The sequence below is a fragment of the Rhinolophus sinicus genome, chromosome 4 (assembly GCF_057876585.1).
Source record: "Rhinolophus sinicus isolate RSI-liver-muscle chromosome 4, RSI-T2T, whole genome shotgun sequence".
Classification (NCBI taxonomy): Eukaryota; Metazoa; Chordata; class Mammalia; order Chiroptera; family Rhinolophidae; genus Rhinolophus; species Rhinolophus sinicus.
This window is the reverse complement of record NC_142504.1, coordinates 61,998,798-62,014,199: the sequence shown is the minus strand read 5'-3', so window position 1 is coordinate 62,014,199 and position 15,402 is coordinate 61,998,798. Positions and strand designations below refer to the sequence as shown.

The following is a 15,402-nucleotide window of genomic DNA, read 5'->3' as shown; positions in this document are numbered from 1 at the left end:
AGGATCCAAATTAATAAAATCAGAAATGAAAGAGGAGAAGTGACAACAGACACTGCAGAAATACAAAAAATTTTAAGAAATCACTATGAGCAACTATATGCCAACAAATTTGACAATCTGGAAGAAATGAACAATTTTCTAGAGGCATACAACCTTCCAAGGCTAACTCAAGAAGAAACAGAAAACCTGAATAGACTGATTACCACCAGGGAAATTGAATCAGTAATCAACAAGCTCTCAACAAACAAAAGCCCTGGACCAGATGGCTTTACAGGTGAATTTTACAAAACATTCAAAAAAGAATTATCACCTATTCTCCTCAAACTGTTCCAAAAAATCCAGAAGGAGGGAAGGCTCCCAAACACTTTTTATGAAGCCACTATCACTCTGATCCCCAAATCAAAGACACCACAAAAAAAGAAAATACAGGCCGATATCTCTAATGAACATAGATGCAAAAATCCTCAACAAAATATTAGCGAAAGGAATTCAGCAATACATTAAAAAGATCATACACCATGATTAAGTGGGATTCATCCCTGGTATGCAAGGGTGGTTCAACATCCGCAAATCAATTAATGTGATACACCACATTAACAAAATGAAAAACAAAAATCACATGATAATATCAATAGATGCAGAAAAAGCATTTGATAAAATTCAGCAGCCATTTATCATAAAAACCCTTAAGAAAGTGGGAATAGAGGGATCATATCTGAACATAATCAAGGCCATATATGATAAACCCACAGCCAATATCATACTCAGTGGGGAAAAGCTAAAACCATTCCCCTTAACATCAGGAACAAGGCAAGGTTGCCCACTTTCTCCACTTCTATTCAACATAGTGCTGGAAGTTCTAGCCACAGCAATCAAACAAGAAAAAGAAATAAAAGGCACCCAAATTAGTAAGGAGGAAGTAAAATTGTCATTATATGCAAATGACATGATACTATATAGAGAGAACCCTAAAGACTCCACCAAGAAACTATTAGGGCTGATAGATGAATTTAGTAAAGTAGCAGGATACAAAATTAATATTCAGAAATCAGTTGCATTTGTATATACCAATAATGAAACATCAGAAGGAGAAATTAAAAAAACAATCCCATTTACAATTGCTCCAAAGACTATAAAATACCTGGGCATAAATTTAACCAAAGAAGTAAAAGATCTGTACTGAGAAAATTATAAGACACTGAAGAAAGAAATGAAAGATACAAATAGATGGAAACACATACCATGTTCATGGATAGGAAGAATTAATCTAGTTAAAATGTCCATACTGCCTAAGGCAATATACATATTCAAGGCAATCCCTATCAAACTACCAACAACATTTTTCACAGAAATAGAACATACAATCCTAAAATTTGTATGGGACCATAAAAGACCCCGGATAGCCTCAACAACCTTGAGAAATAAGAACAAAGTGGGACGTACAATGATACCTGACATCAAATTATACTACAAGGCTACAGTAATCAAAACAGCATGGTACTGGCATCAAAACAGACACATAGATCAATGGAACACAATAGAGTCCAGAAATAAATCCATGCCTATATGGCCATTTAATCTACGACAATGGAAGCAAGAATGTACAGTGGGGTAAAGACAGTCTATTCAATAAATGGTGCTGGGAAACCTGGACAGACACATGCAAAAAAAATGAAGCTGGACCACCTCCTTACACCATATACAAAAAAGGGGGATAGGGGGTAGGAGATGAGGGTAAGGGGGATCAAATATAAGGTGATGGAAGGAGAACTGACTCTGGGTGGTGAATACACAATGGGATTTATAGATGATGTAATACAGAATTGTACACCTGAAATCTATGTAATTCCACTAACAATTGTCACCCCAATAAATTAAAAAAATAAATAAATAAATAAAAATAAATAAAATAAAATAAAATAAATAAATAAATAAATTCAAGGGGCTGGCCCAGTGGCTTTGGGGGTTAGAGCTCCATGCTCCTAACTCCGAAGGCTGCCAGTTCGATTTCCACATGGACCAGTGGGCTCTCAACCACAAGGTTGCGGGTTCAACTCCTCAAGTCCCGCAAGGGATGGTGGGCAGCGCCCCCTGCAACTAAGATTGAACACAGCACCTGAGCTGAACTGCCACTGAGCTCCCAGATGAGTCAGTTGGTTGGAGCGCGGGCTCTCAACCACAAGGTTGCCAATTAGACTCCCGCAAGGGATGGTGGGCAGCGCCCCCTGCAACTAGCAACGGCAACTGGACCTGGAGCTGAGCGGCACCCTGCACAACTAAGACTGAAAATACAACAACTTGACTTGGGAAAAAGAAAAGTGCTAGAAGTACAGGCTGTTCCCCAATAAAGTCCTGTTCCCCTTCCCCAATTAAAAAAAAAAGAATAAATCACTAAATTTAAAGAAAAAAATAAATTCAAAATGGCTTAAAGACTTAAATGTAAGATCTGAAACCATAAAATTCCTAGAAGAAAATATAGGAAGAAATTTCACAGACATTACTCGGAGTAAGATTTTTACTGATATATCCCCTGGAGCAAGGGAAGAGAAAAAACAAACATGTGGGATTACATCAAACTAAAAAGTTTTTTCACAGCAAAGGAAACCATCAATAAAACAAAAAGGGATCCTACTGAATGGGAAAAGATATTTGCCAATGATATATCTAATAAGGGATTAATATCACAAATTTATAAAAAAACTCACTCAACTCAACTCCAAAAAAACAAACAACCCAATTGAAAAACGGGCAGAGGACATGGAGACATTTTTCTAAAAAGGACATACAGATGGCAAACAGACATATGAAAAAATGCTCAACCTCACTAACCATCAGAGAAATGCAAATAAAAACCACAATGAGATACCACCTCACCCCAGTCAAAATGGCTATCATCAATAAATCAACAAACAACAAGTGCTGGCGCGGATGTGGAGAAAAGGGAACCCTTGTGGACTGTTGGTGGGATTGCAGATTGGTGCAGCCACTATGGAAAACAGTATGGAGGTATCTCAAAAATCTGAAAATGGAACTACCTTATGATCCAGCAATTCCACTCCTCGGTATCTATCCAGAGAAATCCAAAACTCTAATTCAAAAAACTTTATGCACTCCTATGTTTATTGCAGCACTATACACAATAGCTAAGACATGGAAACAACTAAAATGCCCATCGGTAGATGACTGGATTAAGAAACTGTGGTACATTTATACAATGGAGTATTATGCAGCCATAAAGAAGAAAGAAATCTTACCATTTGCAACAACATGGATGGACCTAGAGAACATTATGTTAAGTGAAATAAGTCAGACAGAGAGAGACAAATACCATATGATCTCACTTATATGCGGAATCTAAAGTAAAGAGTAAGTGAATGAAACTAATCAGAAACAGTTTTGGAGACATAGAGGAAAACTGAGGGTTGTTAGATGGGAGGGGGGGTGGGGATAAGGGGGAAGGTGAGGGGATTAGAAAACAGTCAGTAACCACAAGATGGCCACGGGGTTTTGAAAATTAGTTTTGGAAATGTAATCAATAATGTTGTAAAGATTTTGTAGGGTATCCGACGGACACTTGTCTCATTAGGGAGACCACATGTGGGGACAGAGCCCCAGAGAGCAGTTTCCAGGCTCTCGGCCTCCTGTGGAAAGGTGCTGGCTCAGGTAGTAGATGGCCATCAGCTGTGGCTAGTTGGCCGTCAGCTGTAACCCTTGAGCCACTGGCCACTAATATAACTGCCGCAGCTGCGCTGGGGATTGGAGTTGAGGAGAGTCGTCGGTCAGTTGGCAGAAAAGCGGACAGCAGGTCGCACATCGTGTGAATCCAGCCTCCAGTGAGACTATAGTAGTATGACTCCCCTACCTATGGCTCCGTGGGTGTTTCTTTTTGGCCTCACCATATCCTGCGGTCTTATGTGGGGAGCGGGACCAGACACCCTGAATGACACCACCTCAGGGATGATGTAGATGCCTGATCACTGCACTGTACACCTGAAGCTGAAGCTGAACAATAATGAATATCAACTACAAGTTTATGTATATATATACACATATATATATATATATATATACATATATATGTGTGTAAATATATATATATATACACACATATGTGTGTGTGTGTGTATATATATATATATATATATATATGTACAAGAAGCCGAGTACAGCATTACAAATAGATTCAGAGGAAATGTAATAGCTCTGTGCAATGTCACATGGATAGTGGATGGGAGGAGGGGGGATTCACACAGTCTGAGGGATATAAATGATAAATGTCTAAGTATTACTTTGTCTTGTGCACCTGAAACTAAAAAAAAAAAAAAAGATTAAAAAAAAAATATATATATATTTAAGCCTAATCGTTAGAAATTTGATAAGCTACTTTCATTATTTTATATCCAAATCTGAATTATCCACAGCCACCTATACTCATAAGCAAACTAATCTGTCTGAGTCTATTTTCTCACACGTTGAAACTGGCCAGCTTATTCCCCATAGGAGAAAGTGACTAGAATTTCTATATATAAAATATTTTGAGAGTATATTTCACCTTATTTACAAGTAGGAGGAACAATGATGAGCAAATCTAAGCTTTATTCTTAGACTTCTATTTCTTGGCCATTTACCCACCTTTCCTAGAAAACAGCAAACATCCTGGCCCAATGAGTCTCCAGCTGAGGCCCACTTTAGTGACCAGCCTCAGAAGCTAGAAGCTTCATGACAGTCTTACTAACAAACCCAAAGAGTTGTAAAGCATCAGACCTGGAGTACATAGACGGGCAAACCGATGGCGAACAGGGGGTGGGAGGTGGAAGGCTGTGGGCTGAGCACCAACGGCAAGACTCCTTCACCTGAAGGGTCGTCCTGGGGAGGCAACAGCACATGTTTTATTAACCGGGCATGGCAGCATTCTTTACCTCAGCCTGAGGAGTCCTGTCATCATGATACACAGTAAAACCAGTCCCACCCACTGTATTCCAGGTATCCTTACCTGGAACCAGTTGAGGCCTGAGGACTCAGAACTAATTGGCATCAGGGGCTTCTTTGCCCCTCCTCCTGGTCCTCATTCTCTCCCCTTGATCTCAGTCCAAGGCCCATTGGGCTAAGCTAGGCCTGAACCACCTGCCATCTGGCTGCTCCTCACTCGTAGGCCCACCTTCTGGAACTCTCGGGCATTCTCCCACACTCATATACCTCCCCTCAGTCCAAGTGCCAATTTCTCTCCCATGGATTATTTCTGAACTCGGGTCGAGCCTTCCAGTGTCCCTCCCTGCATGGCCTCACTGCTCTCCAGCGGCCTTCTCAGACCACACAAGTACACTCACCTCTGCCCTGGCCCCAGCCCTCAGTCAAGCTGGAAGGGACCAGAGAGATCACAAGTCTTAGCAAGAGCGGGAGGCTACCAGGCCCCTAATGGTCCAATTCGGAAAAGGTACAATGCTTAACACTTCACCATCTTCTATCTGCACATCCAGCCATGGCCGCCTACAGCCCCCACCACTCAACTCCTGGTGCCATTGCCACCATTACCATCTCTCGTTCCTTCCAGTCTCAAGAACATTGTGTATCAAGCACTGAGCACTATCCTTCCCATTTTATATACAATAAAACAGGGGTCCAGAGTGCTTAAGTTACTTCCCCAAGACTATACTAGTTAGTAAGGGAAAGATAAGGGATTAAACCCAGGTTTCTCTGCCTCAAAGCTGACATCTTTAACTGCATGTCTCTTAGAAAAAAGCCACTACTCCTTTTTCAAGTAGTTCCTATTCTGCCAGTGGTACCAGCTTCCCCACAGTTTCCATTTCAAAACCTCCAATCCTGCCTTCTCCACTTCTGACCAGCCAGCCTTAACCATGTTCAGAAGCTTAGGCCAGGTCTCCCCTACCTCCACTGCCTCTGTCTTGGGAGAGTCTTTCATCTCTTTCCTGCTCCAAACCCGACCCCAAACCTGGAAGGAAGGGACATGTTTTCCTGCTTATCTCTGCAGACACGTCCCGCCCCCACGAAACCCTGACATCAGCTTCTCTGGTTTGCTACTAACAGCTTCACTAGACCCATCTTTCAGGACCTCCCCAAGCTCCACCCAGTCCATTCCCACCTCTTTCACCCATCAGAATCCTACATACTCTTCACAGCCAGCATGGTCCTATCTCCTTCAGGAGCCTCTCCCAGTACTACAGACCCCACGGACGGGACTCCCCTCCTCCCCAATCAGAACAGCTCAGGACTCGAATGTCCTCTGATGTCTTTAACTGGACCTCCACAGCCACATGGTGCTCTCTGGCCCCAGAGTGCCGAGGACATAGACGATGCTCAGTGAAGAGGTGGTACACAATTGGGCAAGGTCAGAGGGACATATCCTCAGCTTTCAAATCTCTTCACTCCTAAAACCCAAATTACCTTACTTCCCTATTCTGGCTCCTCAAAAATGAGACTGGAAATAAAGCGATACACAAGAACTATGGAGGTGAATGTGTCCAACAAGCGTTCGTAGAGTGGCTGCAGACACCTGCTGGGTCCTGGGCACAGTCTAAAACGTGGCTGGCCCTGCCATTGAGGGGCTCAGTTTGATAGAGAAGGAAAAAAAAAAGCTAGCACATTTAACATATAAAGGGTATGTCGTCTGGTGTGCCACAAGCAGTCCCGAGATGGGAGTGACCAATGCTGCCTGACAAAGCCCCCTGACTCCTGCTGTGGAAAAAAAAAGTCTGGGAAGGGGCAAGCAGCGTTAAGAGCCAAGCACCACAAGGAGTCCACATGGCCAGAAGCAGGAGCGCAGTGCCTGTCGGTGGTGATCCTCGGGCAGCCCAACAGGACAACTATAAGGAGGCCGTAGGCAGGGGTGAACCTGTGTCTATACCTCAGCAAGGTACGGAAGACAGACCATATGGGGGATATCAGACACAGAAAGTTCTGACACTGATGTGTCAATCCTAATGAAGATAAAAGCTTGGAGCTTGGACAAATGTAGTGCAACACGTGGAAAGAAAGGAGAAACTGGAGTTATGGAGAGATCATTAAGGATACAAAACAGGACTTGGGATGACTTAGAAGGAGGGTGGGGGAAAGGACGTTCATGAAAGGAAGGAACACTAGAAGACAGAAGGACTGAGGCCTTGCCCACAGCTCTCACCCAGCCACCCCTATGGCCTGTCTCCTCCCAGCTCAATGGCTGTTACCTTCAGTAACTGGACCTGAACACACTGCAACCAGGCTGCTGAAGCTGGTCCTGGCAGACCTCCGCTGAGCACAAGATTCCCACACAACCAACCACTCTGGCTCGCGTGCAAGTGAATAGGACTGACTTTGTTGTCTTTCATTTTCCTCTGAATTGACCCCAAGGCTCCTAAAATGAAACAAACCAACAATGCAATATACAGTGTACTGCTCAGGCCCTGCCTTCACAAAGGCCACACTCTGGGAGAGACAGCCTTCCCATTACATGTCACTCTGCACAGCCCTGCAGAATTAAAATTACTGAATGGGAAGAGTCATGACGTAAGAGGTGAAAAAAACAGGAGAAAGTTTAGCAAACTTATCATACGTGACTTTTGGACAGAGGAATCAGACCCCAGTTGCCCGTTTCTTGAGTATAGAGACTCTTTCTTACCCTCCAACTCCAACAGCTCCAGGCACTCAGGAGATCTGAGACCACTGAGCACAACCAACCACTTGGAGCAGCATAATCACAGAAACGGAACGAAGAATGAAAGCAGGGCATCAAATCCTACCCTTGGGCACCTCGGCACATGGTAAATGGCTGCAAACTGCTTCAGACTGTTTCTGTCCAGCTTCCTTTCCAAAAATCATTTCTTTGGTTTCATAAAAATAGGCTTTTTAAAAAAATTAAGTACAAAGAAGAAAATAACAATCCTGACATCCAGAAAAGGTTTTTCTGACACTCACATGGTTTGTGAATAGTAGGAAACCCCGGAAACCAGTGGCTGAGGTTCAAATCCTGGCTGGCTCCACCACTGACTCTGCTACCTGACCTTAGACAAGTAACATAATCTTTAGCCTCAGTGTTCTCTACCTATAAAATGGGAACGAACAGTCCCTACCTCAAAGTTTTGTGAGTACTAAATAAATAAATATGTGACCAGAGTTTAGAACAGTGCTTTTTTCACAGTAAGCGCCACAGAATTTTAGCTGGTTATTGCTATGTCCAGACATCTCTGGATACATTTACACGAATGGCTTCATAAAGATAATTTTATAATGAATATCATTCAAGTTACTCTGAAAGTATTCAAGTTTGAACTGAATGAAAAGAAACCAATGAAATTGAAGGACTTGCTAAATTTCTAGAAAATATTTCTTCATGAAAATTTCTAACTGATCTAAAGATTTGAAGAAAAAAAATTAAAAAAAAAGAGCAGCTAGATTCTTTGCTTAAGTTTTTTACACTCTAGTTTCTGTTTTAAACAGGAACGTTCATTCTACTACACAGGGCAAGTTGTCTTTTGTTACAGCAGGTTTTACTTTAAGGTTTCAAAGCCACCTGAGACCAAAAGTTCCAGCTCCAGAGGTGCACCACCTGCCTCTAGAAGCATCATGTCTGCTGCTTCCTGACCCCGCTCATCTCATTGGTGGTTGGATCTCACTCCCACATCACTCACAAAAAGACCAGGTCTTATATTAATTTTTGTTCCAAAAGACGCATTAGAGCTTTTGGTCCAGCTAGGTCTTATTTCCGGGGATACACAGTAATTGCTCTATTGGCTTTCAGACAACAAAGCATGGAGGGAACTAGGGTGAGGAAGCAGGGTGAGGTGCTAGGGCGTGATTTTCACTCTTTCTTCTGTAACAGAAATTCTAGTCACTTCCTATTCTTCTGGAATGTGTATGCTATTCCACTCACCTCTAGAATTTTACCTGAATGTGCTGTTATGCTTTGAAGTCTTTTATCACCCTAGCACATTTCCCTGTAATGAAAATACGTACTTAAATTGAAATTTTATTTAAAAAATTTATTTAAATATACTTTCTAGGAATTAAAATTCATCTTAAAAATTGAGTTACCATTGCAATTATTAGTAATGTAAACCCAATCCAAATAACAAAACACATTAAAACTTTGATAGATAATCATGAAGTAGTAAAAGCAAAATTGTACTGAAGATCAAGAACAGTACTTGATGTACTGTTGCATCAAGAAGAGTACAACTGGCTGCTTGTTTTCCAGGCAGCTGATATGTCTGTGTGTATTACTTACTGCTAGAGTCAGACATGGTGAGCATATATTTTTGTCAATTAAAAAAATATTTTTTTAAATAAAATGCTCATGTGCTTTAAATATAATTTCATTACAACTTTGCAGCTGCAGATTCATCTCATTCAGTTTAGGGTGTGCCACGAAGCCCAAGCAGCTTGGTCAGTCTTCACCATCAGGATGGTTGGCCACCATATGCTTATTTCTGATAAAAGGTCCGACTTCATTTTTTAATTCAAATAAACATATTGAAACATGTTTCAAGGAACATTATAAAAACCATTATGGAATGAATTAAAAGAAGACATCAAATAATGTATTTTTTTAAGTTACTTTTAAAAGTAGGCAAGATTTAAATGACGCATATCTAATATTTATTACCTAGTTTTATAACATAAAAATAAGAGAAATGGCTTACTTCTAAATATTTTTAAAATTAAATAATGAGAAGTGGCTCAGATTTCTCTTATTTTTATGTTATAAAACTAGGTAATAATTATTAGATATGCGTCATTTAAATCTTGCCTACTTTTAAAAGTAACTTAAAAAATACATTATTTTATGTCTTCTTTTAATGACTCAATGCCAACTGTGTGGGTCATAGTCTGAGAGATGTGATCAAAGCCTTGTATTCCTTCACTAAATGTGTGCTAGCATGTATGCTCTTTAACTATGAGGAAATTAAGTTAAAATCATGTGTACACAATCACAAATAAATTCCACTAATTTTGCTATGACATCATGATTGTTTCCTTTATACTTAACGAAAGAGCAAACACTGCTAAAAAAAACTAGTCAGTAACTAGAATATGACTGTTTTTGTTAAGAGGATGTAAAAGCATTAATTTTATAACAGGAAATAAGACTGACTATAACTAGAATATTTTATGACATATCATAAACTAAACTGTTTTAACTACTATATTAGCACACACTTAACCTGAAAGAAATCATGGAAATTCTCTTTTCAGTCTGTATCTTTAACCTAGTATCTGAAAATCTCGTAATCCTGCAGACACCATAATTACATTGAAAAGAATCACTACCACTGACTTGAAATGCTCTACCACCAGGTTATTTTTATTTACGGTTACTAACTCACCCTAGGGATGAAATGAGAATAACTGAATTCAGTTCTTCTGCTCATGCTTATATATATGAATGCTATTGCTTTCATGGGACTCTCCTTAAAAAGCAGTTCATTCCATGACAACAGCAGAAGAGGGTTGGGAACAATGAAAACTGGTCCACGCCCCCCCACCCCCCCAACCCCAGTGACTGACCCCTCGTATACAATATATTTCAGTTCAGAACATGTCAGCATTCACCTCTAAAAAAAAATCTCTGCATGAGAAAGGGCAAGCTGGCAACAGGGCTTCATGGCAGTTTTGATGCCTGTATTAATCTATACAAGACACCTGCTTCCCTAAAACCAGCATTCTGAAGTGTCCTGGGTTTGGTGCTCTGGAAAATTATTGTTTATTATTATACACACCCTATGTTGTGAAAGGAAAGGTGGACAGGAGAACCTGCAGAACTCCTTGGCTCAAATGTACTTTCCCAGGCAATTCACTTTTAGCTATGATTACATATGGAAGACGACAATCTGAAAGTTGATTCCTTTAAAACTATCCATGCCTGCTTCCCCCTTGAAAGTCTTCTGATACATCCAAGGTCCTGGAACCCAGGGTGAACACTGCCCGTCAGCACCTGTGAGAGGCTCCCAGGGAATAAAGCAGGGCCATGAGAGGGGGAACCTGACCCCCACGGGGTGCCAAGTGTCCACCTGCCCCACAGGCAGCCTCTAGTCTCCCTGCTCAAGAAATGAAAACACATTTACCTATTGGAGTCATTGGGGCAGGGTATTATTACATGATCCCAAATGATATACCTTGTTATCTGGTAATGTGTCATCAACATTTAAGATGGCTAAAAATTAATTATACACTCAATGAGTTAGTTAAGCAAGCCCATCTATCTAAGGATGCTTGAAGGCATGTTAAGCAAACGCAGGGTTTCTACATGGAACTCCACGATGACACTACAGATGAGTTCTCACTAGTAGAAGATGTCATGGCACTAAATGCAACATGACCCAGGTAATAAGCCAATCACAAGAAAAGTCAAAAATTCCTTTCTCACGGTGGGAAATCCCCAAACTCCTGAAGAGCAAGGTAATTGTCATACTGAACTGAATTTTGCTTTAACATTCTTAACATCTACCCACAACGCTGATTTGTGCGAGGTAACTTTAAAGAGTGGGGAGAGAAGTGTAAATCCCACCACTGAGGAAGTTTCTGGTAAGTAGACCTATAAAGATAATCCTATGGGCATTAAATATCAAAGTGACCTGGACTATGCAGCCACATGACCTTGAGCTCCCAGACTCATCAACAGGACATTACCTCATAGAACCACTATGAGAACTGAGGCCAGCGGCACAGAGCCTGGCTCAGATGAAGTGCTGCAGACACCGCCTCTACCACTGTGAAGACCACCTGAAGATGCCCCTATGCTGACAGTAAGAATTCAGTGCCAACTCAAGTACTCATCACCCGCAGGGAGAGATGTGCTCTGAAGATGGTTCAGGCCTCAAGAGTACTCGGTAAGCCCTCCATCCTCCACACCACTGGCTCAAATGCCTCCCTTTCCCACATCTTGTATATAGGGGGGCGTCCTGATAACTTTGGGGTTATGCAGGCTTTCCTACTGGGGTTCCTCATTGAACCACAGAACACAGCAGACTACCTGCTTAGTATTCAAGGGACACTAGTCTCGTTAGGGAGACCACTTCATGGGCAGTGTAGATGCCTGACCACTGCACTGTACACCTGAAGCTGAAGCTGAATAATAATGTCAACTATAATTTAATATACATAGTCATAGAATGTGGAGTACAGCATACGGAATAGTCAGTGGAATTGTAACAGTTATATACGATGTCAAGAGGGTAGTAGATTGGGGGAGGAGGGTAATCACTTTGTGAGGGGTATAAATGTCTATTACCTTGTTTTGTATACCTGTAATAAAAAATAAAAAAACTCAAAAACAAAACAAATCTGAGTAACTATTTCCCCAATTCTCCTGAGGATGGGAGATTTGACTCATTACGTATTATGGATGGTGGAAGGCACTAGGGGTTACTTCTCTCAATTCCTAATGTGTTTAGTCCTACACAGCTACTGAACAGATGTACTATACAAATATATTTATTCACAATGAAAAATATTCATGTTAATAGCAAAAAGCAGATAAAAACTTGTGTATCATTTCTTCAAAATTAAGTAACAGGTGTAGTTTATACACATAGGAAAATGTTTAACATTAAAACATTGGAAGTGGTTTTCTCTGGGTGGTGGAGCTGCAGGGGAAAGTGCACAAAAAAATCCACCTTTATTTTTTCCAAAGAGTAAACTGTTATCAGGACCATTTACAGAACACTGGTCCTTTGCTTAACGACTTGCGTGCCACAATCCAGCTATCCCCATTTGTCCTGCTGACCCGCCCTTCTGCAGGACACTGGCCAGGCTTTCATCACCAACACTCCTCATTGCTCCTAGTCATAGCACGGCGGTCTCCCCCACACTGTTTCTTTTTCAAAGCCTGCATGGAGATTCTCACCACTAAGTTTTTCTTCAAGATGAACTTAAAACTGACAGGTGTTTTGCAGGGATTTTAAAAGAACTGAACAAAAACGTAAATTAACAAGAACTGAGTGTTTCCATCCAAAGTACACGGTAGGCTTTAAGCAGGACCTCATCCAGGCCCAGTATACAGAGGGTGCCAAAAAAATGTATACACATTTTAAGAAAGGAAAACTGTATTAAAATTGTAATACTCAATATATACAGATAACAAAAGATGAATACAAGTCACATTTGACTTCTGCAATTACAAGAGGTGCTCAAAGTGGTTACCATGAGCATCCAGACACTTCTGATTACATCAAACTACTGCTTGAACAACGTTGACCAGTGTCCATTTGTATACATTTTTTTTTTTTTTCAGCACCTCCGGTATTTGCCACTGGTGACCCCAGAATGCTTTATTACTTTGTCATTATGAGACCTATTTTTCATTATTGTTTTAATAGAAAAGCTACTAATGTGATACATGCAAATATTCATTATACAATTAGCTACCTATGCATCCTTATTTCTAATTATTTGAGTTGATTCCCTTGGGTTTTCTAAGCCTGATCATTGTCACTGATAATCACTTCTTCCTTTGTATTTGATTACCTATTTTTCTCTAAACTTTCTATAAAAGTGTCCAATATTATTGCATTGTTGCTTTGGTTGCCTCTTCTTCTGACTATAATGGGAACTTATCTCCCCACTGAAAACGAGGCTGTTAGTCTAACTTGCTCTCCATTATAGGGAAATATTTTGGTTCCTAGCTGATTAAAGTTTGTAATTTTTAAAAATCAGCAGTGATTTGAGACTTATTGGCTGCTTTTTTTGGCATTGGGGAAGAGAATGTGGTTCTCCTCTGATCGTCTGATGTGGCAGATCATGTTGACAGCTGCCTAACCCCACCTACCCAAAACCCTGGAAAAGCCCTGATCACCTGAATCCAAGTGCCAGTATTTTTACTTAGTTCAACGTCCACTTCACTTGTTAAAGGTGAGTTTCCTTGTGTGTTGTGTAGCTGACAGGCTCAGTGAGGACTCTGGAGCCTGTCTGCCTGGGGTTCGACTCCTGTTCCGGTCAGCCACTAGCTATGTGTCCCCATCAAGTTAATTTCTGTGCCTCAGGTTCCTCATCCAGAAAATGGGGTACTGGTACCTACATCTCATAGGGTTGCTGTGAGGACTATAGGCACTAACAGATAGGAGCTCAGAACAATGCTGGATACAATGAGCTTTAATTAGTGGTCAGGTTTAGCACTGGGGTGTGCTAACTGAATAGCTTTTATTTGAATGTGTCCCGTGATCAACAATCTAGAAACGCTTCATAGTTCTTTCCACAAATACTAACCGCAAGTTCACTGCATTGGGTACCGTGCTAATGGTGAGCCTTACCATGGAGCTTATGATGGCTAGTGTTTTTTAAGTGCAAATATGTATGGTTTTTTTTTCAGGGACATACAGACAAACCTATAATCAAAATGCAATGACGAAGGAGTACAGGGTATACTGGGAACCGTGAGGGGGCCACTGCCAAGAGGCCTGAGCACGGGTTGGGGATACTGTAGCACCATAACAGTCACTGCCCTTGACAAAATGTCAGGGTCCCATCGGGACCTCAGGAACACTCTAAGTACTGCACCCAGAGGGACATCGTGCAGACAACAGGATACACCAGTGATGGTGCACTAAGGAGCAAATAGCCGGGTGGGAATAGCAGGAAGGTGCCATGACCTCTGAGTCCAGAAAAAGGGACAGCACCCAGCAATGACAACTACTTCGGTGGCTACCCAGCAAGAACTTGGACCACAGGAGAGATGACCATGGTCGTAAAACTCCTACCAAAGCAGAGCGCAAACAAAGGCCTGGTTTCCCCTCCTCGTCTCTCTGCCTAATCTCCTGCCAATGCTCCCACTAGCCATTGGCTGGGAGCCTGGGAAGGTGCCTCCAAAGACAGGAAAGTCAAATGGCACAGCCGGGAAGGGCAAATCTAACGATCTACTCAGAAAGGCTAAACGGGAGCTCCAAGAGTGACAGAGACAGTGGGGCAGGCTGCAGGACAGAGTGCGTCCCCGGGCACCCTCTGCAGCTCAGGACCACCACAGCACACGTCTGGCAGGGGACAGCAGGACAGGCTCCAAGGCACAGTGAGGACAGGCCTACACAGAGTGGGCCTAATTTTGCGAGCTGAGCTCCCAGGGCTGGGGACCTAAAACCACATACACACAAAGCCCTGCCACTGTCTTCCTTGTTTTGCTCTAACAAAAACGTTAAATGTATAGAAAAACAGGTGATAAGCAAAACATATATTTAATTAAACCTATCATTGGGATTTTCATCAGCCCTGGGCTGAGTGTTTCACAAGAATCCCTGCATGTGACTCTCACAACCACCTAGAAGGACAGGTCCCCATACTGTCCCTCTTTCAGAGAAGTATGCTGCAGCCAGAAGCTGGATACTTGCCCCCTTAAGGCCACTGCAACCAGAGAAGCAGACCTCAGCCTCCATTCCTGACTCCAGAACTGGTGCTCTGAATCCCCAGACACTGCCACCTGACACT

General features: G+C 41.7%; 1 protein-coding gene across 5 annotated transcripts in view; it reads right to left on the bottom strand.

The window, feature by feature from the left end:
- Window positions 1-15,402, bottom strand: part of ZXDC (ZXD family zinc finger C) — a 49,128-nt gene that overhangs the window by 5,802 nt on the left and 27,924 nt on the right. Inside the window, exons 8-10 of one of the 5 annotated variants that reach the window (XM_074340455.2) lie at window positions 7,182-7,348; window positions 4,765-4,866; window positions 4,174-4,309 (exon numbers count right to left, since the gene is read on the bottom strand). The exons of 1 other annotated variant lie outside the window; for it this stretch is intronic. In XM_074340455.2, coding sequence (XP_074196556.2) covers window positions 4,286-4,309; window positions 4,765-4,866; window positions 7,182-7,348 — 293 coding nt within the window. In that variant the 3' untranslated portion in view covers window positions 4,174-4,285. Of the gene's footprint in view, window positions 1-4,173; window positions 4,310-4,764; window positions 4,867-7,181; window positions 7,349-15,402 lie in introns of those variants that run through there. 3 more of the 5 variants (XM_074340454.2, XR_012498825.2, XM_074340456.2) reach the window with 3 other exon arrangements.